This window comes from Xenopus laevis, chromosome 2S (genome assembly GCF_017654675.1).
Source record: "Xenopus laevis strain J_2021 chromosome 2S, Xenopus_laevis_v10.1, whole genome shotgun sequence".
Lineage (NCBI taxonomy): Eukaryota > Metazoa > Chordata > Amphibia > Anura > Pipidae > Xenopus > Xenopus laevis.
The window spans coordinates 13,249,666-13,274,298 of record NC_054374.1 but is presented as its reverse complement, the minus strand read 5'-3'; the positions used below and the strand labels follow the sequence as shown (position 1 = coordinate 13,274,298).

At 40.4% G+C, this 24,633-nt stretch overlaps 1 protein-coding gene across 2 annotated transcripts; it reads right to left on the bottom strand.

The window, feature by feature from the left end:
• Nucleotides 1–2,333: 2,333 nt before the first annotated feature.
• Nucleotides 2,334–20,561, bottom strand: chmp2b.S (charged multivesicular body protein 2B S homeolog). Of its 2 annotated transcripts, none has more exon segments than NM_001087281.1 (6): nucleotides 2,334–3,373; nucleotides 5,483–5,589; nucleotides 7,189–7,291; nucleotides 8,922–9,116; nucleotides 11,138–11,229; nucleotides 20,364–20,429. In NM_001087281.1, coding segments are annotated over 6 exon segments (645 nt in total). In that variant the 5' UTR covers nucleotides 20,398–20,429; the 3' UTR covers nucleotides 2,334–3,259.
• Between the last annotated feature and the right edge of the window lie 4,072 nt (nucleotides 20,562–24,633).

Here is a 24,633-nt window from a genome sequence, read left to right as displayed (position 1 = left end):
TTGGCCAAATATTAATATAGCAGGGTGATCAGCAGACCCTACAGACTCAGACTGGAGGGACCAAGTTGGCCATTTTATCATTTTGTGTATGGACAGCTTAAACATAAACAGCACAGGCATTTGGTCTAAATTTGTCTAAATTTGTAGTTGTGCCTCTATCTGCTTAGACCAGGGGTGTCCAAACTGCGGCCCGAGGGCCATATGCGGCTCAGGATGCATATGAATGCAGCCCATCTTGAAACGCTTGGTTCCCGAGGAAATAGGAGGAGGGGGGACTCTGCCGATTGCCCAGTTAGTAATAATAATATAGTGAATAAAGTACCCCCTCTTGTAAAATATAAGGAAATTATAAGTTACCGAGGAGTTTCATGGCCATATAAAAACACGAGGCCGCGTGTTTTTATACAGGTCATGGAACTCCGAGGTAACTTCTAATATCCTCATATTTTGCAACTGGGGGTACTTTATTTATTATAATACACAAGTTTCAGTGAGTCATGTGACAGAAATGACATCAGAACTCACCGTTTATAAACGATGACATCAGAACTCACCGTTTATAAGGATATAATTTACAGGATATTTATGGCTTTTGACTATTATATAATAATACGTCTATTTATTATGCAGGGGTCCCATATTCCAGTGTTTCGCTCCATCTGGTTATCCAACTGGCATTGTAGTTCTTTTCTGTGTATTTCCTTTACTTTTACAAATCAAACGTGTTTCATGTGTGGCCCCAGACAATTCTTTCTTTTTCCAATGTGGCCTGGCGAGCCAAAAGTTTGGACACCCCTGGCTTAGACAAAATACTATAAGTGGCTAAATCTGTTTACCTCAAATTGATTTCAGTTTCACTCTGGGTTGCTGTACAAAAATAAGCAGGAGGAGGAGCTGTTGCTCTATGCACCCTGCCATTGTTATACCCGGAGCTGCATTAACCACACAGAGAAGAAACATGTGAGTAAGGAATGGTTATGGTAAGGCTTTAATGTACAAAGGCACACAATTAGAGGTTCACAGCACAAAGCAAATGGAGCCAGAAAAACCCTTCACCTCCAAAGTTTCAAACATCAACATGGTGCAAAAATGAATTCAAGAGGACAAAAAACAAGATAAATAAACAAAAGACCGGACACCACTAGTAAAACCAGACTGAGTTAAGGTGGCCATACACGGGCCGTTAAAAGCTGCCGACAGACCGAGTCGGCAGCTTATTGGCCCGTGTATGGGGCCCCCCCCGACGGGCTTCACCGATTGAGATCTGGCCGAAAGTTGGATGGGACTAAAAATCCCGTTGAATCGCGGCCGAATCTGTTCGTTGATGCGGTCCCGCCGTTACAATTTGTTAGGATCCGATCGTTGGGCCCTAGGGCCCACGATCGGATCAGCCCGATATTGCCCACCTCAAGGTGGCCATATCGGGGAGAGAGGTGTATGGCCACCTTAAGTCAGATACATAGCAGTTAAGTAGAGCAGGGCTGTGATTGGGCAGCTGCTCTGGAAGGGTAACTACAAGCACAATCTGACAGTTTTTGGGAAAGGCCAGAGCATGGTTTTATATACCCCAATAAGGCCTCTGTGTATTCTATTCTGTATTTCACAGCTTGGCTCATGAATAACATGTCGTCACTGTAGAACAACAGGTTGGTAAATCAAGCATTGGGCCACCTGTAAAGTACCCACCATTGCCCAGGATCCCCAATGAACGGGCAGATTTTGGCGTTTAGATGTTTTTTTAGCAGGGTTAATAGGAGCAACAGTGGGAAGTCCAAAATGATAGACAAAAGGTTCCTGTACAAAGTGACTCCTGTTTTGTTCTGGCAGGACACTGAGCGGCATTGTTTAATGGGTTTATGCATTTTCTGAAGTAAAAGCTTCTTAAAGGGGAACTATCATGAAAATGAAAATTTAATATAAGCCTCCTCATACTGAAATAAGAAACTTTCTAAATGCCATCAATTAAATATTCTGCATTGCTTCTGAAATAATCAAGTTTATATTCACTATTCCTCTCTCCGCATCTGTTTCTCTTCATTCTGTCTTCATGTGGCAGTTGGGTGTCAGATATTCATTGACAGTTAGATCCAATATATCTTATAGGGGGGCTTCCTTTCTTAGCAGATGAAACAGATGCTCAGAGAGGAATAGTGAATAGATAAACTTGATTATTTCAGAAACAATGCAGAATATTCAATTGATTGTATTCACAAAGTTTCTTATTTCAGTATGGGGAAGCTTACATTAAATGTTAATTTTTGCAATAGTATGAACAGCATGAACTTGCAAGTGAAATGATCCAAACCATCACGCATATACACTCACTATACTTAAAGGGAAACTTAGCACTATTTATTGACAGGATTAAACTTTTATTTATCAAGTTTTTACAATGATAAATAAGGTCAAATGGTGGATTTTTTTTTTGCTTAAAGGAAAACGATACCCCCCAAACAATGTAGGTCTCTATAAAAAGATATTGCACAAAACAGCTCATATGTTAAACCCTGCTTCATGTAAATAAACTATTTTCATTATAATATACTTTTTTTAGTAGTATGTGCCATTGGGTAATCACAAATAGAAAAATTGCCATTTTAAAAAATAAGGGCCGCCCCCTGGAATCGTACGATCACTGTGCACACATACAAACCAAACTTGTTGGTCACAGGAGCCAATTAACAGACAGAGATCTGTCTTTTTCTCCCACACTTCTTCCTGTTACAGTTAGAGCTGCAGCATTTCTGGTCAGGTGATCTCTTCCTGTTACAGTTAGAGCTGCAGTATTTCTGGTCAGGTGATCTCTGAGGCAGCACACAGACCATCACAAAATGATGCTCAAGGCAAGAGATGTAAAAGGGCAATATTTACAGAATTAAAATAATTGGATGTATTGCGGGCTGAATTTGCCATGTCTTCAGAATAATAATGATTTTTCATTGATTGAAATCAAAATATACACGCCAAATAAATTTATGGGAGGAGAAAATGCTACACTGAGAGCAGCCATTTGTTACCTGTGAGAAATACAGTGGGTTTTGTATTTATACAACTAACGACTGCTCTATTTACAGTTATTATTATACATGTCCCTGGAGTCCATTAGAGAACAGAAACTGCAGTGCTTCCATCAATCCTTTTCTTTAAAAAATATATTGCTCTTCTAGAAAGCAGATACTGTCCAGTTCCGTAGGTAGAGTCAGCCCAGGTTCCCTCGGTTTAATGGGAAGCAAAGGGAAAGGCCTGATAATGGGAACAGTTAATCTACTCCCAATGCCTTCAGCTGTCTCTCAATCTCTTCATCGGAGATGCCTGTGGATTTGGAGGCAGATGCAGATGGTAGACCTTTGGCTGCTGATGGTGCTTTCGCCATCTGTAAGAATCAAGGAGACCCCAATGAACAGATATGATTTGGCAAGACTAATTAGTAATTACAAGGCAGCTTAAAGGAGAATTCAACCTATAATGAAAAAAAACAAAAAAAAACCTCCCCACCTACCCTGGGTAGACCCCCCTCCCTCCTCCCCCAGACTACCTGCCCCCCTAGGCAAATGCCCCTAATTTTATACTCACCCCTCTGTGTAGATTCTGGCCTTGAAGTTCTTCTTCTTCTTCTCCGGTAATCTTCCTGTATTGACGGCATTTTCGGTGCATGCACAATTGGAGTAGGTTTCTGGTCCCGAACAAGTGTGCATGCGCCGAAAGTCAAGAAAATTACCGAAAGTTGAGAAATCTTAATTTTTGTGAGTTTCGGTGCATGCACATAATCTGAATTTTCGTTACTTTTGGCGCATTATTGAAAATTCCGATTTTGCGCATGTGCACGCACCAAAAGTCACTAAAATTACTGAAAATTCCGATTTGATGCATGCACCGACAGACACGAAAATTCAGATTTTGTGCATATGCATGCACCGAAACAAATGAAAATTCTGATTTGGTGCATGTGCATGCACTGAAAGACGAGAATTACTGAAAATTCCAATTTTGTGCATGTGCATGCATCAAAAGTCACAAAAATTATCGAAAATTCCGATTTCGCGCATGTGCATGCACCGAAAGTCACAAAAATTCAGATTTCTGAATTTTTGGTAATTTTATTGACTTTCGGTGCATGTGCAGTTGTTTGTGACCGGAAACCTACTCCAACTGCGCATGCTCCAAGAAAGATCGAAGAAAGAAGATGCCGTGAACTACGAGGCCAGAATTTGCACAGAGAAGTGAGTAAAAAATTAGGGGCAGGTAGCCTGGGGTGGAGGAGAAAGAGTGGGGTCTCCCCAGGGGGGGGAGGAGGGTTTTTTTTTTTTTAATTACTGATTTAATCCTCCTTTAAAAAACTGTGCGTTCTGCATCAGAATTCAATGATCAGGGATGTAATATCAGATATCAGATAAACCTCGTAGAAACTGTTACACTGGTACTGCAGCCTGTAATCTTTCAAATGGCAGCCAACTGGCCACAAGGATCAGGTTTCTGGATACGAGAGCATTTATTTTGCTGCACTGATTTTTAACCAATGAATTAGCAGTCCTAGCTTTTTCTGTTTAGCTTATGAACTTCAGTGGAGTTGCAGTAGAAGTTGATGGGCCAAATCAATAATTTGGGGAGAGCACAGAAGTGATCATGTAGTTTGGTCAGAAGAAGAACTGATTGATCAATCTGTGCTTGTGACTCACTTTCCTGATCATCTCATTTTCTGCTTAAAGCATCTTTTTAGGCTCTGTGGTTAGTGCTCTGTGCTTGAATCAATTTGGATTTAGGAGTCCCTTAAAGGAGAACTAAAGCCTAACTAAAAAGTAGCTATAAAATGTTGTACATTATGTTTTGTGATCTTGTACCAGCCCCAGGCAACCACAGCCCTTTAGCAGTAAAGATCTGTGTCTCCAAAGATGCCCCAGTAGCTCCCTATCTTCTTTTCTGCTGATTCACTGCACTGCTCTGTGCTGCTGTCACTTACTGAGCTTAGGGACCCACTCACAATATACAGTACACATAGAATTGAAATGTCACAATATAAGGCTGGTTAGTAATTAATACAGATAATTACTACATGGCAGCACAGAAACCAGTGCAATTAGCATCAGAATTTAATAATCAGCAAACCTGTAGCATCAGCTTATATTACAGGGGAAGCTCATTTTCTGCTGGATAATTAGTGACGAGCCCTAAGCTTAGCTTCTCAACAGCCAATCAGAGCCCACTGAGCATGGGAGTGTCACAGACACTTTCCAAGATGGTGACCCCGTGACAAGTTTGAAGTCCTGGATCATTGCTGCTATTGACAAGCTCAAACTTTAGCCTCGTGCAATAAGTTCAGTATATAAAATATGGCATTTTCAGCCACATTAATTTTTAAGGTTTAGTTCTCCTTTAAAGGGTGCAATTCAACAGCACGGGAATATATGTAGTGTGTGGAACTGAGACAAGCAGCACATAATGCAGCTACAGATGTGCTCAACAGTAGCACCAAATGAACTCGTACCTTTCCTGAGATTTCAATTCCAATTTCATCCAACACCTGGTTCACAATGTCTTGGCTTTCTTCTTCATCTTCGGACGCATCGAAAATATCATCCAGGGTGTCGTTTACTTAATAATAAAAGAAAAAAAGATCGCTTAAAAAGAATGCATTGTTTGGAAGAGTGGTACTTCAGAAATATGGGGTGCAGGTCACATGACGATGCAGGTACAGATATAGGTACAATATGTCTGTTGTAAACCCATTGAAAGTTGTGACTGCAGCCAGAGTGATGGTAATTTAATGAACAGCGCAGCACGGAGACATCAAGATATTTTATTGTCGAAAAGTATATCGAATTTTGTTTTAAACAGACATATGTGATGGGTGTTAGAGTCCTGCGCGGAACCAATTTCTAAGACCCGGACCCGACCCAAACCCGCGACCTGAACCGCAACCCGCATATTTACACACTTTGATCCACTACCCGGACCCGCAACTGCCTTATCCGCAACCCGATCAGCAACCCACCGACCACCATCAAACAGGAAGTGATGGTGCTGCAAACCGGAAGTGGCTTCATGAAAAGTGGGCGGGGACAGAAACAAGCTTTGTAAAACTTTAAAAGAAGTAAAATATAGACAATATTACATAACATAAAAAATTTAGATAAGACCTGCAACCTGACCCGCAGACTCACTGGTATACCCACACCTGAAAATCCTCCCCTCATTCCGTAGGGTGCCCGTTTTTTTTGTGGGTAACCCGCAGGTACCCGACACGCTGCAGGACTCTAGTGGGTGTTGCACAAATTATCCAGAAGGCAGAGGGACTTCAACTGAAATAACAGGAGTGCCCTGAATACCTATACATTCTCCTCCTTAATATAATCATATACAGGTAACTCTCAGACGCAGACTTTACAGATGTCTCAGGCAAACCGAGGGGGTCGTATACAAAAGCTAAATGCCTGTATACATCTCTGCATGAAAGCTGGATGAACAGTGGGGGGGAGCCCTTCAGAGAGCAGCATTCAGTGTTATGACTTACGGCTCATTCATCAGGCACAGAAACCCCATCTAGATTTCCTTACAATACAATATAAAGTGCACAGATTTTGTCGACTTTAAAGGAACAGTTCAGTGTGAAAATAAAAACTGGGTAAATAGATAGGTTGTGCAAAATAAAAAATGTATCTAATATAGTTAGTTAGCCAAATATGTAATGTATAAAGGCTGAAGTGACTGGATGTGTAACATAATAGCCAGAACACTACTTCCTGCTTTTCAGCTCTCTAACTCTGAGTTAGTCAGTGACTTTAGGGGGGCCACATGAGACATAACTGTTCAGTGAGTTTTCAATTGATCCTCAGCATTCAGCTCAGATTCAAAAGCAACCGTTATGACCCATGTGGCCCCCCTTAGGTCACGGATTGGTTACTGCCTGGTAACCAATCAGTGGAAACCAAGAGAGCCGAAAAGCAGGAAGTAGTGTTCTGGCTATTATGTTAGACATCCTGTCACTCCAGGCTTTATTCTTTACATTTTTGGCTAACTAACTATATTAGAAACATTTTTTATGTTGCACATACTATCTATTTACTCAGTTTTATTTTTATACTGAACAATTCCTTTAAGAGCCCAGTTGCAGTGTCATTTATAAAATCATGGGATTGCCATAAAAGCGGATATAAAGTATGGAATGTGTAGCGGAATGTAATGGGCACTCACTCATTTCTTCTGTCATTTCCATTTTCATGTTTTCTTTCTGGAAGTTCTGCATGGTTTGGAGGGTTTTCTGTGGGTCCATTTTTTTGTTTACCGCTTGCATCGTCTAAGGAATAAATACAGTGATTAGCACCAATTATAAGTTTGACGGTTTTATAGCTCAAGTAGAAATCCAAACGCAGCATGCGCATATATGAATTAAAAGTGCCTTTAATAAAATCTTAGGGCAAAGAACAGCAATGTTTCAAGCCCCAATAGCTCTTTTTAGTTGAAATTTAAAATTTTTATAGCTCCACAAAAATAACTGCTCAGAACAAGCAACAAACTCCAGAAAGTAAAAATCCTTCCTGAACGAGTACTTTTAAAGTAGAACTAAAGCCTAACTAAAGAAGTAGCTAGAAATGTTGTACATTATATTTGTGCCTCTGTACCAGCCCAAGGCAACCACAGCCCTTTAGCAGTAAAGATCTGTGTCTCCAAAGATGCCCCAGTAGCTCCCCATCTTCTTTTCTGCTGATTCACTGCACATGCTCTGTGCTGCTGTCACTTACTGAGCTTAGGGACCCACTCACAATATACAGTACATATAGAATAGAAATGTCACAATATAAGTCTGATTAGTAATTAATACACATAATTACTACATGGCAGCACAGAAACCAGTGCAATTAGCATCAGAATTTAATAATCAGCAAACCTGTAGCATCAGCTTATATTACAGGGGAAGCTCATTTTCTGCTGGATAATTAGTGACGAGCCCTAAGCTTAGCTTCTCAACAGCCAATCAGAGCCCACTGAGCATGTGAGTGTCACAGACACTTTCCAAGATGGTGACCCCCTGTGACAAGTTTGAAGTCCTGGATCATTGCTGCTATTGACAAGCTGAAACTTTAGCCTTGTGCAATAAGTTCACTATATAAAATATGGCATTTTTAGCCACATTTTTAGGGTTTAGTTCTCCTTTAAAGGTGGATGGCTCCTTTAACCATCTCCTCCAATATTTTATGATTTGCCTTGTTGCCATGACATTTCTGTTCTATCCTGTTTCAGTGACTGAGCTTGTAAGCCAGTTGTTACACTGTCGCTACATCAGCTTGGACTGTGTTTGTACAAAGTTAGACAAAGACCTTTCAGCTAGATTTAAAGGAAAATTATTTTAAAGTAATGAAAGTATAATATACAGATTGTGCTGCACTGATAAACTGCTGTGTTTGCTTCAGAAACACTACTATAGTTTATATAAACAAGCTGCTGTGTAGCCATGGGGGCAGCCATTCAAGCACAGGATACACAGTAGATAACAGATAAGTACTACTATAGTTTATATAAACAAGCTGCTGTGTAGCCATGGGGGCAGCCATTCAAGCACAGGATACACAGTAGATAACAGATAAGTACTACTATAGTTTATATAAACAAGCTGCTGTGTAGAAATGGGGGGGGAAAAAAGGCTTTATGGCACAGGTTAAATAGTGGATAACAGGTAACACCATTATGTTCAACAGAGCTTATCTGCTATCTGCTGTGTAACCTGAACCTTTTCTCCTTTGAATGGCTGTCCCCATTTCTGAAGCAAACACACCAGTTTTACCAGTGCAGGGCAACACTGCATTATATTTTTATTACTTTAAAACACTTTAATTTTTTGCTGTTACTGTTCCTTTTAGCACTTGTTATGCTCTCTCTGAGGCAGAGGCAGTCAGAAAGATAAGAATTTTGAAGTTGCGAATAGTTACCTTTGCTGTTGTTGACATTGCACCGGCCATCTTCATCTGCGAGCTCATAACTTTGGTCTGGGTTGACATCGATGTGACTTTGGAACTGACGGCGTATGTTCGAGTTTTTTGCTTCCGAAGCTGTACCAGCTGCTTGGCCAGTACTTTGCAGGCATCTTTGTTACCCGCCTTTGCCATCTTCTTTATCTCCATTTCCTGTGAAGCAGAAACATGTGACTATTGCGCAGCATTCTCTTTTATTGTGACTCTAAAAAACCTCGACTTTAGCCTGGTGCATGATCGGAGTTTAGTTTTTATTCTGGAATGCGAAGACTACTATTCCCAACATGCAGCAGATAACTAGCCCCACTGGCCATTTCCTCGTGAGGCAACTTCGGGCGACTTCGGAAAAAGAAGTGCTCCGAGTGCCCTCCCACCGGCGATTTACATTTTAGCCAACAGGAGGCAGTTCAGGGAGATTAGTCGCCCCCTGAAGAAGAGGAAATTTGTCGCCGGGCGATTAATCTCCCGAATCTGAGCTTGTGCCCTGACCCTTAGGCACTTCCTAGTGAATCTAATCTTTATTATACTGTGTATGCACCAAACCTTTGTAAACAAAGTCAGAAAGTCAAATATACAGGTATGGTATCTGTTATCCGGAAACCAGTTATCCAGAAAGATCCAAATTACGGAAAGGCTGTCTCGCATAGACTTCATTGTAATTAAATAATCCAGATTCTTAAAAAGTATTTCCTTTTTCTTTGTAATAATAAAACAGTGCGTTGTACTTGATCCCAACTAATCCTTATTGGATATTGGGTTTATTTAATGTTTATATGATTTTCTAGTAGACTTAAGGTATGAAGATCCAAATTACAGAAAGATCCATTACCTGGAAAACCCCAGGTCCGGAGCATTCTGGATATCAGATCCCATACCTGTACTGTACAAATGCTGGTTCTCAATATTTACAAGAAATCATGGCAAAATATTGTGCTGAGGATATAGCACTGCAACCTTTCACAGAAAAAAAAATGAAGAAACATGGTGGTGTGCTGCTGGGATTAAAGCTACCCTGGACCAGACCGGGTAGAGACTGACACCACCTTCCATAGTGGATCTGACTTCCATTGTCCTTTACTTGATTATGCAGTAGGCTTGCACAAATCAAACTCTCATGAAAAAGCTGATTTAAAGAAAAAACAACCCAAAAATAACCCTATGAGGCACCAATCACAGGCTTTCCTTATCCTTTAAAGGAGGACTAAAGCCTAACTAAAGAAGTAGCTAGAAATGTTGTACATTATGTTTTGGTCTTCTGCACCAGCCCAAGGCAACCACAGCCCTTTAGCAGTAAAGATCTGTGTCTCCAAAGATGCCCCAGTAGCTCCCCATCTTCTTTTCTCCTGTTCACTGCACATGCTCTGTGCTGCTGTCACTTACTGATCTTAGGGACCCACTCACAATATACAGTACACATAGAACAGAAATGTCACAATATAAGGCTGATTAGTAATTAATACAGATAATTACTACATGGCAGCACAGAAACCAGTGCAATTAGCATCAGAATTTAATAATCAGCTCTGTAGCATCAGCTTATATTACAGGCCCTCATTTTCTGCTGGATAATTAGTGAGGAGCGTAAGCTTAGCTTCTCAACAGCTGCTCAGAGCCCACTGAGCATGTGAAATTTCCAAGATGGTGACCCCCTTGTGACAAGTTTGAAGTCCTGAATCATTGCTGCTATTGACGAGCTGAAACTTTAGGCTGGTGCAATAAATTCAGCATATAAAATATGGCATTTTTAGCCATTCATTTTAAGGGTTTAGTTCTCCTTTAAATTCTGCCATGCATTTTACAAAATAACAATAAAAATAACATTGGGGTCCTGTAAAACAAGATTCTGTGCTTGGCTGCAAAAGCCATTTTCGTAGAACACGCAAGAATGGGAATAGGGGCCGCTATAAACGTTGCGACGCATTAGGCAGATGTGATTCGCGAGCTGATGTAATAGGTTCTTTGCACTTCAGTAAAAGGTGATGTTCTGCACTCAAATAAATTGCAAATAAACCATAGCTTCCATTAGTAAGACTGTATAGATAGGGAGCAAAACAGTGTCCTTGATTTTTGTGCCTGTGTTGTTTATATGTTACTCATGATTTAGCAGGAATCTCAGTTCCGTAACGCAACATATAACCACATAATAGAGGAGACAGCTTTTCTACTCCACTTACCAGCTGTTTTTCTTGTTTCTCCAAGGCTGTCCGGTCTCTGGTTATAGCCCTCTGTTGTCCTTTTAACTCCTTATTCTGATCCTTGATTATATCTGCCAGAAGGAAAGAAAAGCCTTAGAAAATAACCCTTACCACCATAGCTGTGTGGCTAAACTCTAGGATGTCAGCACAAGAGCAATTGAATGTTTCTAATGTTACATTTTCTGCACAATGGGCTTCGTGTAAATAGCGGCAATAAAGCTGGGGAACAAATTAAAGCTATTACTGCTCCCCAATGCAAGAATCCAGGGCATTAGCATTTACATTTGGGATAATAAAAAGGTTTAATAGTGCTGCAGTGGAAGGTCAGCCCAGAAATTATAAACGGATGCCGTGTTACCTCCCTCCATCTTTATGAACCTCGCTGATGCCTCCGACGTGTAAATATTTCAAAAGCAATAGTTAAAGAAAAACTATACCCCCAAAATGAATACTTGAGCAACAGATCGTTTATATCAAATTAAGTGGAATATTAAAGAATCTTACCAAACTGGAATATATACGTAAGTAAATATTGCCCTTTTACATCTCTTGCCTTGAACCACCATTTTGTGAAGGTCTCTGTGCTGTCTCAGAGATCACCTGACCAGAATTATATCAAATAAAGTGGCATATTAAAGAATCTTAAACTGGTCTATATATTTAAAGGGATACTATCATGGGAAAAAATTTTTTTTTTCAAAATGAATCAGTTAATAGTGCTGCTCCAGCAGAATTCTGCACTGAAATCCATTCCTAAAAAGAGCAAACTGATTTTTTATATTCAATTTTGAAATCTGACATGGGGCTAGACATATTGTCAATTTCACAGCTGCCCCAAGTCATGTGACTTGTGCTCTGATAAACTTCAATCACTCTTTACTGCTGTACTGCAAGTTGGAGTGATATCATCCCTCCCTTTTCCCCTCCAGCAGCCAAACAAAAGAACAATGGGAAGGTAACCAGATAGCAGCTCCCTAACACAAGATAACTGCTGCCTGATAGATCTAAGAAAAACACTCAATAGTAAAAACCCATGTCCCACTGAGACACATTCAGTTACATTGAGAAGGAAAAACAGCAGCCTGCCAGAAAGCATTTCTCTCCTAAAGTGCAGGCACAAGTCACGTGACCAGGGGCAGCTGGGAAATTGACAAAATGTCTAGCCCCATGTCAGATTTCAAAATTGAATATAAAAAAACCTGTTTGCTCTTTTGAGAAATGGATTTCAGTGCAGAATTCTGCTGGAGTAGCACTATTAACTGATGCGTTTTGAAAAAAACATGTTTTCAAATGACAGGATCCCTTTAAGTAAATCTTGTCCTTTAGCATCTCTTGCCTTGAGCAGCCATTTTGTGATGGTCTGTGTGCTGCCTCAGAGATCACCTGACCAGAAATACTGCAGCTCTAACTGTAACAGGAAGAATGTGTTGAAGCAAAATTGTTAATTGGCTCCTGTGACCTAACAAGTATGGTTTGTTTGGTACGTTTGTGTGCACCGTGAATATCAGGATCCCAGAGGGCGGCCCTTATTTTTTAAAATGGCAATTTTAGATTTATTATTACCCAATGGCACATACTACTAGAAAGTATATTATTATGAAAATTATTTATTTACATGAAGCAGGATTTTACATATGAGCCGTTTTATGCAATATCTTTTTATATAGACCTACATTGTTTGGGGGTATAGTTTTCCTTTAAGCTGCAGATAATATGCGACTCTCTGCCTTATTTCCAGTGCTGTTCATCTAACAGACATTGGAATGTGAAGAAAAAGGTCCAGGACTGAGAGTTCTCACATCAGGGATAATAGCGTTTGGGTAAGAGAGAATTGAGCGAGAGTGAGAGAGGATTGGGGAAACACAATAACAGGTTATTACAGAGTATCCATGGTAAGTGCTCGTCTCACAATGATTCATACTAGAGTCTACATACATGTATTAAAGTGTAGGGTGAAGGGGAACGGGAACTGTGTGACATTTTAGTGCTCATTGCTGTCCCTGTATGTAATTGAGCTGCACAAAAAAAAAGGACATTATTGTCTTATTTATAAAGCAATTACTAACAATGGAAATGGAACGTAGTTGAAACATTTAAACAGACATTACGGAATATTACAGCAATAACACATGATGTACAACATAAACCAGGGGCTGGGAAATAAGGCCCTAACGGAGAGCTAACAGCTACTGCTTGAAGAAAGGAAAAACTCGAGGGAGGTGAAAAGAAAGATCATTTTTTTACAATAATGAATTTAGGAACTTGTTTCATAGGAAGACACATTTAGGGTGTTATTTATTAAATAAAGTCTGAATGGCAAAAACTCAAACAATTCAAGTTTTTTTTATTTACTATGAAATCAATATTGATAAATAAGAGGAAAGAAATCAGTGTGGATTTGATCAGAGTATTTTTCAGAAAATGATTTCAGATTTTCAGATTTTGATAAATAAGGCCCTTCTTGGTGGCTCCTCTATCTTTCAGAGAAAATCCATAAACATGTTCTCAGATGGAAAGGGGGTGGCTAATCTGCTCTGAAGATTCCGCATTTCATCTCACTATGTGCTTGTATTTAGTTGTGAAGTCAATAAAACCAAACCTGAGTAGATTTAAGTAACTTTCCAACACACTTTTGTTCATTTTTAGGTTTTACTAATGTTTTTTTGTAAATGTCATTGCAAATGAAAGTATTTCCCAAGTAGGGATGCACCAAATCCACTATTTTGGATTCGGCCGAACCCCCGAATTCTTCACAAAAGCTTCGGGCGAATACTGAACCGAACCCTAATTTGCATATGCAAATTAAGGATGGGAAGGGGAAAACATTTTTACTTCCTTGTTTTGTGACAAAAAGTCACATGATTTCCCTCTCCACCCCTAATTTGCATATTCAAATTAGGATTCAGATTTGGCTCGGCCAGGCAGAAGGATTCGGCTGAATCTGAATCCCGCTGAAAAAGTCTGAATCCTGGCCGAATCCCAAACCGAATCCTGGATTCGGTGCATCCCTACTATCAAGCACTGCTGGATTGAATTGATCTTAGAAATATTTATTTTACTAGGCCGAACTTTATTTTTGGGTTTTAAGACCCTATTATGCAATACAATCCAGACACATTCAAGCAAGAATATACATGGTTTATAGATTCACCCATAATAATGTCCATAAATAACATTCAGGCTGGCTTGTGTAGTTTTTGGTTCATCTGCTAAAAACCATTGGAAATTAAGCTGTTTTTTTTTCTCAGGTTATTCTTGGCAGGGTGCTTGGTTCTTTAGTAATGGGGAAACCATTCGACAAAATGTGTTCTTGTGTGGAGGGGAGAATAAATGGACATTATAGGGATTGTCGAGTTTTCATATGTCATATATGGCAGAGGAAGGCAGGCAGATCCGATTCTAATTAGAATTATAAAACCATATTTGGCCTTTAAATGAGACTTTGGGAAATAAAGGGAAAAAAGACGAGGGAAGCAGAAAAGAGATAAAGACGGGACACCATTTAAAAAGATATACACCTCACATACTCAAATGAGACACATTCCTAACTGTTTATATTGGGCTACAAGGAACACAACTGAATTTTCTAAAAAAAAAAAAAAAAAAAAAAAAAAAAATTTTTGTCCTCTCACTTGAGATTCTGCCCCCTCCCACCGACTGACAACAGGTGGATAGAAGGAAAGGTGCTTGACTCGAAATTTGTATGGCAAGTGCTCCTCCTAGGGGGAGTTGCTCGCCTAGTTAAAATTAGAGCGTCTTGGTTTCACAGTGCAGTAAGAAGCTTTGGGTGGCAAATCTGCCTTTCGATGCTTTCAGGAAAAGAAGATTTTATTAATAAGGAAAGATGGGGTGATGTGTGTGGGAGTTAGCCAGGGGACAGATGTGCACCCTAACAAGTGATGGAAAGTGACACAGGTATGACAGAGGTAAGTCCCATTTGCAGCTGGAATGTGGGGGGGGGGGGCTTTGAATATCTCATCTGATTTAGACAGGTTTAGAAAATGTGTTTTATTCTGTTTTTCCTCCAGAATGTAGATAGCATCATCAAGATCAATACTCAACACTCTACTCTCTTCAGAAAAATTCTAACATGTTGTGCCGAGATGTAAAATGTTTTAGCAATACATTAATGAAAAATATCAAATCCATACACATGCTGTAATATCAGGGATATATGTACAATGTAGGAGCCATACAATATACAGAGACAAGTTGTTTTTTACCAATATCCAATATATCTTATAGGGGGGCTCCTTTTGCCTAGAGCTCACTCTATTAAAAGCACCAGACATCATGTCTCTCTACATGCAGAATTTGTGCAAAATGCAGTTATTTTGTTAGATTTTGTTTGTACTGGAATCAGTTATTTGAGTGAGCTCTAATTCATCTGCTAGGAAAGGGAGCCCCCCTATAAGATATATTGGATCTAACTGTCAATGACACCCAACTGCTGAATGAAGAGAAACAGATGCGGAGAGAGGAATAGTGAATATAAACTTGATTATTTCAGAAACAATGCAGAATATTTAATTGATTGTATTTAGAAAGTTCTTTACTTCAGTAACCATTTTCGCAATGGTTCCCCTTTAAGATGAACAAGTAACATACGGCTACCTGGTGCATGGAGCAGTAACATTCTGGTTAAACCTGCAATAGGAATCTATATTCTATCCCCAACCGCAGCTGAACTGGTATCTGCTGCAACAGGGAGAACAGATAAATGAGACTATCCTTATTCACCTTCAAGCTTACGTGTCAATCAAAGTGATATGGACTTTAAAGCAAAATCACGGTTATAAATTACTTATGTTACATATTATACTTTTTGGCACTGTGAAGCTCAGCCGGGTAGTCTGTGTGCCCTCCAGATATTGTTGGGACTTCAACTCCCACCATCCTCCAGCAACCAATTGCTATCAATGAGATGCTGGGATTTTGCAGTTAGTTAACAGTGTGAGGGTCACAGATTGCTCACCTATGCTTTGTATCGAGGTCCGTAAATTAAATAAAGAGCATGGCAGCGACTTGGACATTTAGAAGTACTCACATTTAATGGGAAGCTATAGCAATAAAACATTCTATCTGCTGCTGCATTATTCACATTCAGAGAAAGACACATCGGAAATCATTCAACTAGCTAAAATATTTAAAACGGAGAGTGCAGTTTCCAGAAGAAAGCGTGCTATCTACATAAGCAAACTGTAATCATTTCCTGTAAAACAGGAATACTAAACAGCACCCGGAGAGATCAGTGCAAAAGAAGAACTCACCCCAGAAGCAGTTTGAACAGTTGTAAGTACAGGTATGGGATCTATTATCCAGAAACCCATTACCCAGAAAGCTCCCATAGACTCCATTTTATTAAAATAATCCAAAATGGAATGGAAGCAAAACCAGTCTACTGGTTTTACATTATTTTCTAGTATATTTAAGGTAAGAAGATCCAAATTACGGAAATCTCTCTAATCCGGAAAATCCCAGGTCCTGAGCATTCTGTATAACAGGTCCCATACCTGTATTTATAAATACTAATTGACATAGGAATTCAATGCACTCAAAATATTTTAATCTAAGACTAACAGGGGTTGGCACTGAATTTAGCCAGTGACAGTTTGTGAGTCTCTGAAGTTGGCATTTTGTAGTATACTGGTGTATATACAGTATTTCATAGAAATCAGAGACACTTAAAACTGACAGTTACTTACTCACTTTGTCCTTAAAATGTAAGAGTTAATAAATACACCTGAACACTTTTATTATAATAGAACTGTACGACTAGAGGACTGGGGACTCCTAGGTTGAGCAAATCATCAGCTTTCTATGATAATTTAGAAAAATGATGCACAAGTGGCTTATCAAATACCGAATCTACTACAAATGACATGAATAATCTAAATACTAAATGTTATCCTCCATTGCAATATATTATATATATATATATATATATATATATATATATATATATATATATATATATATATAATTAATACACAAAAGCCATGAATATCTTGTAAATTATATCCTTATAAACAGTGAGTTCTGATGTCATCAGTTATAAACGGTGAGTTCTGATGTTATTTCTGTCACATGACTCACTGAAACTTGTGTATTATAATAAATAAAGTACCCCCTGTAGCAAAATATGAGGATATTAGAAGTTACCTTGGAGTTCCATGACCTGTATAAAAACACTCGGCCTTCGGCCTCGTGTTTTTTTATGGTCATGAAACTCCTCAGTAACTTATAATATCCTTATATTTTACAAGAGGGGGTACTTTATTCACTATATATTCTACATCATAAGATACTGACTACGATACTGACTCAAACCTATTAAAGTTTCTGTCGGAGCACAATATACAGAATATTTTGTTTTACTAAACTAAGTACAATAACCTGGCTGATACTTTGGCACTGAAGCATACAGTACAGGTATAGGATCCGTTATCCAGAAAGCTCCAAATTAAAGAAAGGCTTCGTTTATCCAATAATCCAAAATTTTAAAAATAATTTCCTTTTTCTCTGTAATAATAAAACAGTACATTGTACTTGATCCCAACTAAAATATAAGTAATCCTTATTGAAAGCAAAACCAGCCTATTGGGTTTATTTAATGTTTAAAGGATTTTCTAGTAGAGTTAAGGTATGTAGATCCAAATTATGTAAAGATCTGTTATGCAGAATACCCCAGATCCCAAGCATTCTGGATAACAGGTCCCAGACCTGTATATCATGATGGTCTTTCTTCAATCCTTGGCTTACAAAAACTTTATGACAGATTAAAACTTTGACAATATGTAAAAGAACTGTGTTGAGTTTTGGGCATCCTGGAGGAAACACAAGGGGAAACAAGAAGACAGTGTTGTGTGAGTCTTTCTTTTAAGCAGAGAGATTTAAAGTTGCAAAGTTGCTTTTACTACACTTTGGATATGGGTTAGTCTAGCGAGTGAGTAATATTTCTGCCTCCTGAGTGATGGAATGTGCCCTGAATTGTGTCAGTCTCGTGACAGTGAAGTCACAGCTGCATTTAGCCTCTATAATAAATGTTATCGACACGGAGATCTAAAAGGAAACAAATGGGTCTGAAGGTGCTTGAGCACAACACTATGACCAATGTATGAACTTGTTTCCCGGATAAAAGATCCAGGAAGTTATTTATATAAACAGTTAGAGCTTCCAAAGTGCAGACACCATTGTGCAAAGCAACAGTGCTAAATATTTAAAATGTATAGAGAGCCATTTTCATGTTGTTGGTGATTCTGTGACTTTATAGCACACTATGTACTAAGGTTAAATAGTTAATTAGCACAGCGTGAGCCCACCAGTGACTTAAGACATCTCACGTAGTAATGATGGGAAATTATGTACAACTGGGTAGAGCAGACTACGCTTATCACAGTGATAAATGGCGTTGCCCCGTACTCCGACTGATGTGTTGTACAGATGTTTCACTGTCTGAGTGAATCCCGTAAGGATCAGCGTGTGGTAAAAGGGATTAAAGGGTATGAATGGGATTCAACACAATTACATGTTGAGAGCAATTCATTTGTATTAATCTATTCTTCAATTTAGGGTACATTTGCAGATCTCTCTATAGGAAAGGTGTTGCCCCTCAATGGGACAGGCGTTCTCCCTCTATTACTGCATAGGTGAATGCATTCTAAACTCAGGATACTCAGATATATAGTGTCAGGAATTTATTAGAGACCCTGGATAAGGTGCCAGTAACAGACACACGCCATTGAAACAAAACATTACAGTAGTAGGCAGAGTTCTGCTGTCAATAGTTCAGTCTCACAGGCCACACGGATTACACAGAAGAAATGACTGCTCTAATCAAAATGCAGATGCCGGAAATAAAAAAGAGAACCCCCCCACATACAGAATAAAGACACAAAAAAGTGTGTTGTTTCAGGGATACTTTGTGGGACAGATGAAGTTCCTGGAGGCACTGAAATAAACAGCTGGCAGTTTGGGGTAAATTACAAACTTACTAAGAAACAGCCAGGTGGCACGTTGGCAGCAAGAGAAAAATAATACAGTAAAATATACATTGAATAGATTCAATGGAAGTTGAGGGTCGGTGTGTGAAAGTGAGAGGAGCAGATGGTAAGTAGCTTTGTAGTGACTGGGCATAGACTGACCCCTGACAGGGTGTCGGGCTGGGTGTGCACACCCAGTAGGGCAAATCTATACCTTAGCAGAAACCCTTGGGAACCAGGGAGAAGCTTTGTTCTGACAGCTGCAATTGAAACAATGAAAGAAAAAAATCTGATTGGCTGCCACAGGTTACTACTCAGATGCAGTTCTACACCAGTGTGACTTGCAGACTAGAGGGGCACATACTGTCTGGCACATTGTGTCTGATTTATACACTTTCTGTCTGACCGTAGAGAGAGCGAGAGAGCGAGAGAGAGAGAGAGAGATAGAGAGATGGAGCGAGAGAGAGAGAGAGCGAGAGAGAGAGAGAGAGATAGAGAGATGGAGCGAGAGAGAGAGAGAGCGAGAGAGAGAGAGAGAGATAGAGAGATGGAGCGAGAGAGAGAGAGAGCGAGAGAGAGAGAGAGAGATAGAGAGATGGAGCGAGAGAGAGAGAGAGAGAGAGAGAGAGAGAGAGAGAGAATAGTCTGAGAGGAGGGGGAACTCTATGTGTGACTGAAGAGAAACAAGTAGAGCATAAGTCTGGGGAAAGGTGCAGATATATACAGAGGGTTCCTGGGGGAGACTGGGTGTGACTAGTGGGGCTTATAGAGGGTGAATGGGTGAGACTCAGGGGGGGGTAACTACAGAGGAAACACACCCAGGAGGTATAGGGGCCCCATGAGACCCTAATTCATTTACAATTTCAATAATTATTGCTAAAACAGGTCAATCTTTAGATATTTTGGGGGCCTCAAAAATAAATGTGGTTGGAAATAAAATAAAGGGACACAGAGGAGAGACGTGACGCAGGTAGGGGTCGCTGTACAGGTGGGGGTCGGGTGACACAGAGAGCAGGACTAGTCGGCATTACATGGGCACACACTGCGCCAGTCTGGTTGGGAGGAGACACAGCTCAGACTATATAAACAAGGAGCGCACACAGACACGTTACTCGGGTCTCCCGGATACCGGAGAGGGAGCAGCCCGGGGGGGGTCCAGTAGGTAAAACACAAGTGTATAGAGAGTTTGCACCTGTCACATATAGAGGCCCCGGCCCACTCACCGTCCACGGTCTTCTTCTTGAATAGAGAGGCCATGTCTCCTCTGTGTGTCTGTCCCGAGCTATTTCCTCATTCACACGGTAACCAGGAACCGGTCTCACCGCTACGCCCCACCACGTGACCCACCCTCGGCACGTCACATTCCAGCCCCTCCCAATCGTGACGTCCTTTGTTGCTTGGGCGGTTTCGGCTATTCCCAGTCACGTGGCACCCGCCGCTGCTGTGGGATTGGCTGAAGCTGAAAGCGTTTAATAATAGCACTGCGCCGAGTCCATGCAGTTTCCGTAGTTCTCCACAGAAAGGGCTTTTGCCTGGCAAAAATACTAGGGTGAGGGTTAAGTAGCCTAGCTGGGCGTAGGGAAAAGTGTAACTTACAGAGGGCCGCCCAGGAGATGATCTAATTCATATACAATTTCACTAAATATTGGTAAAACAGCTCAACCTGTAGACATTTTGGTGGGCAGTAGATTTTTGACCTAAAATTGTATGAAATCGAGGAAAGTTACCTGAGAATACTTAAAGGAGGGGTCCCCTTTAGGTTAACTTTTAGACTGTTTATTTTTTTTATAGTTTTTGGATTATTTACCTTTTCACTTTCCAGCTTTCAAAATGGGGGTCACTGACGCCATCTAAAAAACAAATGCTCTGTAAGGCTACAAATCTATTGTTATTGTTACTTTTTATTACTCATCTTTCTGTTCAGGCCTCTCCTATTCATATTCCAGTCTCTTATTCATATCAATGCATGGTTGCTAGAGTAATTTGGACCCTAGCAACCAGATTGCTGAAACTGCGAACCGGAGAGCCGCTGAATAAAAATCTAAATAATAGGGATGCACCAAATCCACTTTTTTGGATTCGGCCGAACCCCCGAATCCTTCACAAATCCTGCTGAAAAAGGCCGAATCCCAAACCGAATCCTGGATTCGGTGCATCCCTACTAAATAATGAAAAACACAAATAATAAAAAATGAAAACCAAATTGCACATTGTCTCAGAATATCCCTCTCTGCATCATACTAACAGTTAATTTAAACGTGAACAACCCCTCTAAGAGTGACGGGAGACTGGGGTACAGAGCCTAAAATATGGTAACTTCCAAATTCTACAAAAGTCAGTCTCATTGCATGCTGGATATTGTAATCTTACGTTAAACTTGGCAGTTGGGAATTTGTTAAACAAAAACTACATTACCCAACATGCATTGGGAGACGCAGGCTTGGCACATTAGGGCAAGCAAAAACTTTGTTTGGTTTCCTAAGTACAAACCAGCCAATGGCCCAAAAAGTAGCCAAAATCTGTACCTTGGCTACTTTGTACTTTCAAAACCAGCTACAGTAGTAGCCCAATTTGGCTCGAAAACTGCCAACGTGGCAACCCTGATGCTTAACACCAGCTAGGGTTACCACCTTTTCTGTAAAAAAAAATACCGGTCTTCCTATATATTTATCTTTTTTCCCTATTAATAACATTGGGATCAACCATCATTTTTACCAGCTAGTCCGGTAAAATACCGGGTTCGGCTTTCATAAGGCTGAAAACAGAACAGAAAGTTCAGACCCGAACAGGCCTTACAAAAACCCAACTGTTCAGATCAAAACCGAACGGGTGGCAACCCTATATACACTTCTCTCAGCCTGCAAGAATACACAGGCTGAGAGCAGCTGGAGCATTTAGCCTATTTGCACATAGCCTTAGTTAGCAGGTCAATGCCCCCAGGAAGACTCTGAAGATTGGCTGATTGTCATATCAATCAGTGTCGGACTGGGCCGGCAGGAAACCGGGAAAAACAAGGTGGGCCCCAGCCCTCTTGGGCCCCCACCGGCCCAGACCCGGTCCTAGATTGGCCCTTGTGCGGCGCACTCGGCTAGACGTTCGCGCATGTGCGCTGTGGGCCTGTAGTTCATGCGTGCGGTGCGTCTGCCACTCGCACATAAGCACGGCGCACCGGCTTTTTGCGCATGCGCGCGGAGGCCCCCGAGGTTCAGGACCCGGTGGCCCCGACTGTGACAGTCCGACCCTGATGTCAATCAAGGGAGATCCTGCCGGTTTTACTTATTTGGAAAACCGGGCAGATTTCTTGACTTGGGCAGCACTTCTGAACCATCAGATCCGTACAGATGGCCAGTTTTGGACTGGGATGCCAGGGGCCTACCAGAAAACTTAGGCTGAGGGCCCGCTTTCCAAACTACTATACCTCCTCTCCTTACTCAACCTCTTTATTCTCCTAGTCTCTTTTCTCTACATACTATACTATATTCTTCCATTATTAAGTCTCTTGGTTATAATGGTTAGAAGCAAGAGGCCCACTGATCCCTTGGCCCACCGGGAGTTTTCCTGGTTCGCGGTGGGCCAGTCCGACACTGCAGATGGCAACCCTAGAAATAGACCATACTTACAAGTAGATCTGGGTCTTTATGGGAAGAAAAAATGCATTACACATTCCAGATCTGCTCCTGATTCACCTCAGCCAAGCTCTATTATGCCAAAACTCCAGCCATGATATGCCCAAACCCAGCTCACTAGTGATGTGTGGGTCTGGTTTTTCCCGACCCTAACCCAGTCCTCTCTCCAACTTCCGGGTTCCTTTTATAGACCTGCGATGACCCACCCCGTCGATGACGTCACAAAAGGGGGGAGGCAAGCAGGCACGCTACCCCACGTTGCCAGCCTCATCTCCTCTGAAGCCCTTAAAGTCCACCTTCCCTGACATCCCTAGCTCACGACTTACACTAAAGCTGGCCCCACTCAGGCAGATTTAATTGCCGCTCTGTGAACAATCCTGTACGATTGTTTGAATGAACGATACACCAGTCCATGGTAAACAATAGTTATGGGCGAATCTGACCCATTTCACTTAGCGCAAAATTCGGGAAACGGCGAGCAATTCACCAAATGCTTTGAAGTCAATAGTCGTCAAATTTTTTTGATGCTTGACAATTTTTTTACCCATTGGAGTCTATGGGCACTTTTTCACTGCAAAACCTGGTGAAAACTCATCACTAGTAAATATTTGAGGAGACTTTTGTTGTATCTTTGACATGTAGGGGCAGATTTATAAAATCTCAAGGTGAATTTTCGAATAAAAAAGGGAATAGGGACTAGGGAATAGTCTAAATTTGATTCAAATTTGAAAAAAAAATTGAAAATTGGAATATCTAAATTTATCATATAATGTCGACCGTTCGCCAGCTAAAACCTGCCGAATTGCTGTTTTAGCCTATTGGGGACCTCCTAGAACCTATTTGGAGTCAATTGGTGGACTTTGAATAATCAAAGTTTTTTTTTTGGGAAAAACTTTGAATCAAATTTGATCGAATGCACTATTACATTGATTTGAACGACTCGAATCCGGCTGAATACAGATCTGTTCGATCGAAAATGGACCTATTTGACAAAAAAACTGTGACTTCATTTCGGTTGGTTTTTATAAATTCAAATTTTGAAATTTTTTCAATTCAAAATTCGACCCTTGATAAATAGGTAGGCTACAAGATCTAACATGCTTACTTTTGCAAAAGGCATTTAACTATGATTATCTGACTGTACCATCCACTGTACCATTTCATTGTTTCACAATGAAAAGTCTTGAACTTGTCCGATCAAGTGTTGGGATGATTTCAATATGATCATTTGCACCCCATCAGTGTAACGTTTAGAAGACAATTTTATCAGATCATACTAAAATCAGTCATTTCTAATGTCAAGATCTGCCTGTGTATGGCCACCTTAAGTCTTCTTAGGGACGATTGTGCGATATTGACAGTCACAGTGAATTGCCTTTCCTTGTCCTTTAATCCTGCATCGGTGACTTTGAATTCTCCTTAATTTAATATGCACTCATGTTCCAATGTTGTGAAGATTCCCTTTCATTATCACCATCATCTCCTCACTTGCAGGTGAAGAAGACCCATCCTGTCTTTTTGGAGTTTCAATTTACATACTTATCCCTCAGTGGAGCCGATGAACTTTGCAGGCTAATGATATTCAATTGAGTGGAAAATTGCCTCCGCTCTGGTTATGTTACGTGTAAAGCCAATGTTCCAAGTTCGCCAACTCGCCGGCGATCTGAAATGCCATTACATTTGTTAACCGCTTGAGGCTTGGTTAATTTTACATGTAAAGCACGAGAATGTCAATGGATCCACTTCTCTTTTTTTTTTTTTTTTTGTAACTTAATTTTTATTGATTTCCAAAAGAAAAAATAAAACAAAGAAAAATACAGACATTTCCAACCGTACTAGGTATCCATGCATGCGTAGAATTGCACAA

What these genes read in the sequence shown, in the direction of transcription:
- chmp2b.S (XM_018248080.2), bottom strand. Translation starts at nt 9,113, where the DNA reads ATGGAGATAAAGAAGATGGCAAAGGCGGGTAACAAAGATGCCTGCAAA. An exon ending in CAATGTCAACAACAGCAAAG is followed by an intron (nt 7,292 to 8,921) that starts GTAACTATTCGC and finishes TTTATTCCTTAG; the next exon opens with ACGATGCAAGCGGTAAACAA. An exon ending in GAATTGAAATCTCAGGAAAG is followed by an intron (nt 3,374 to 5,482) that starts GTACGAGTTCAT and finishes TGATTCTTACAG; the next exon opens with ATGGCGAAAGCACCATCAGC.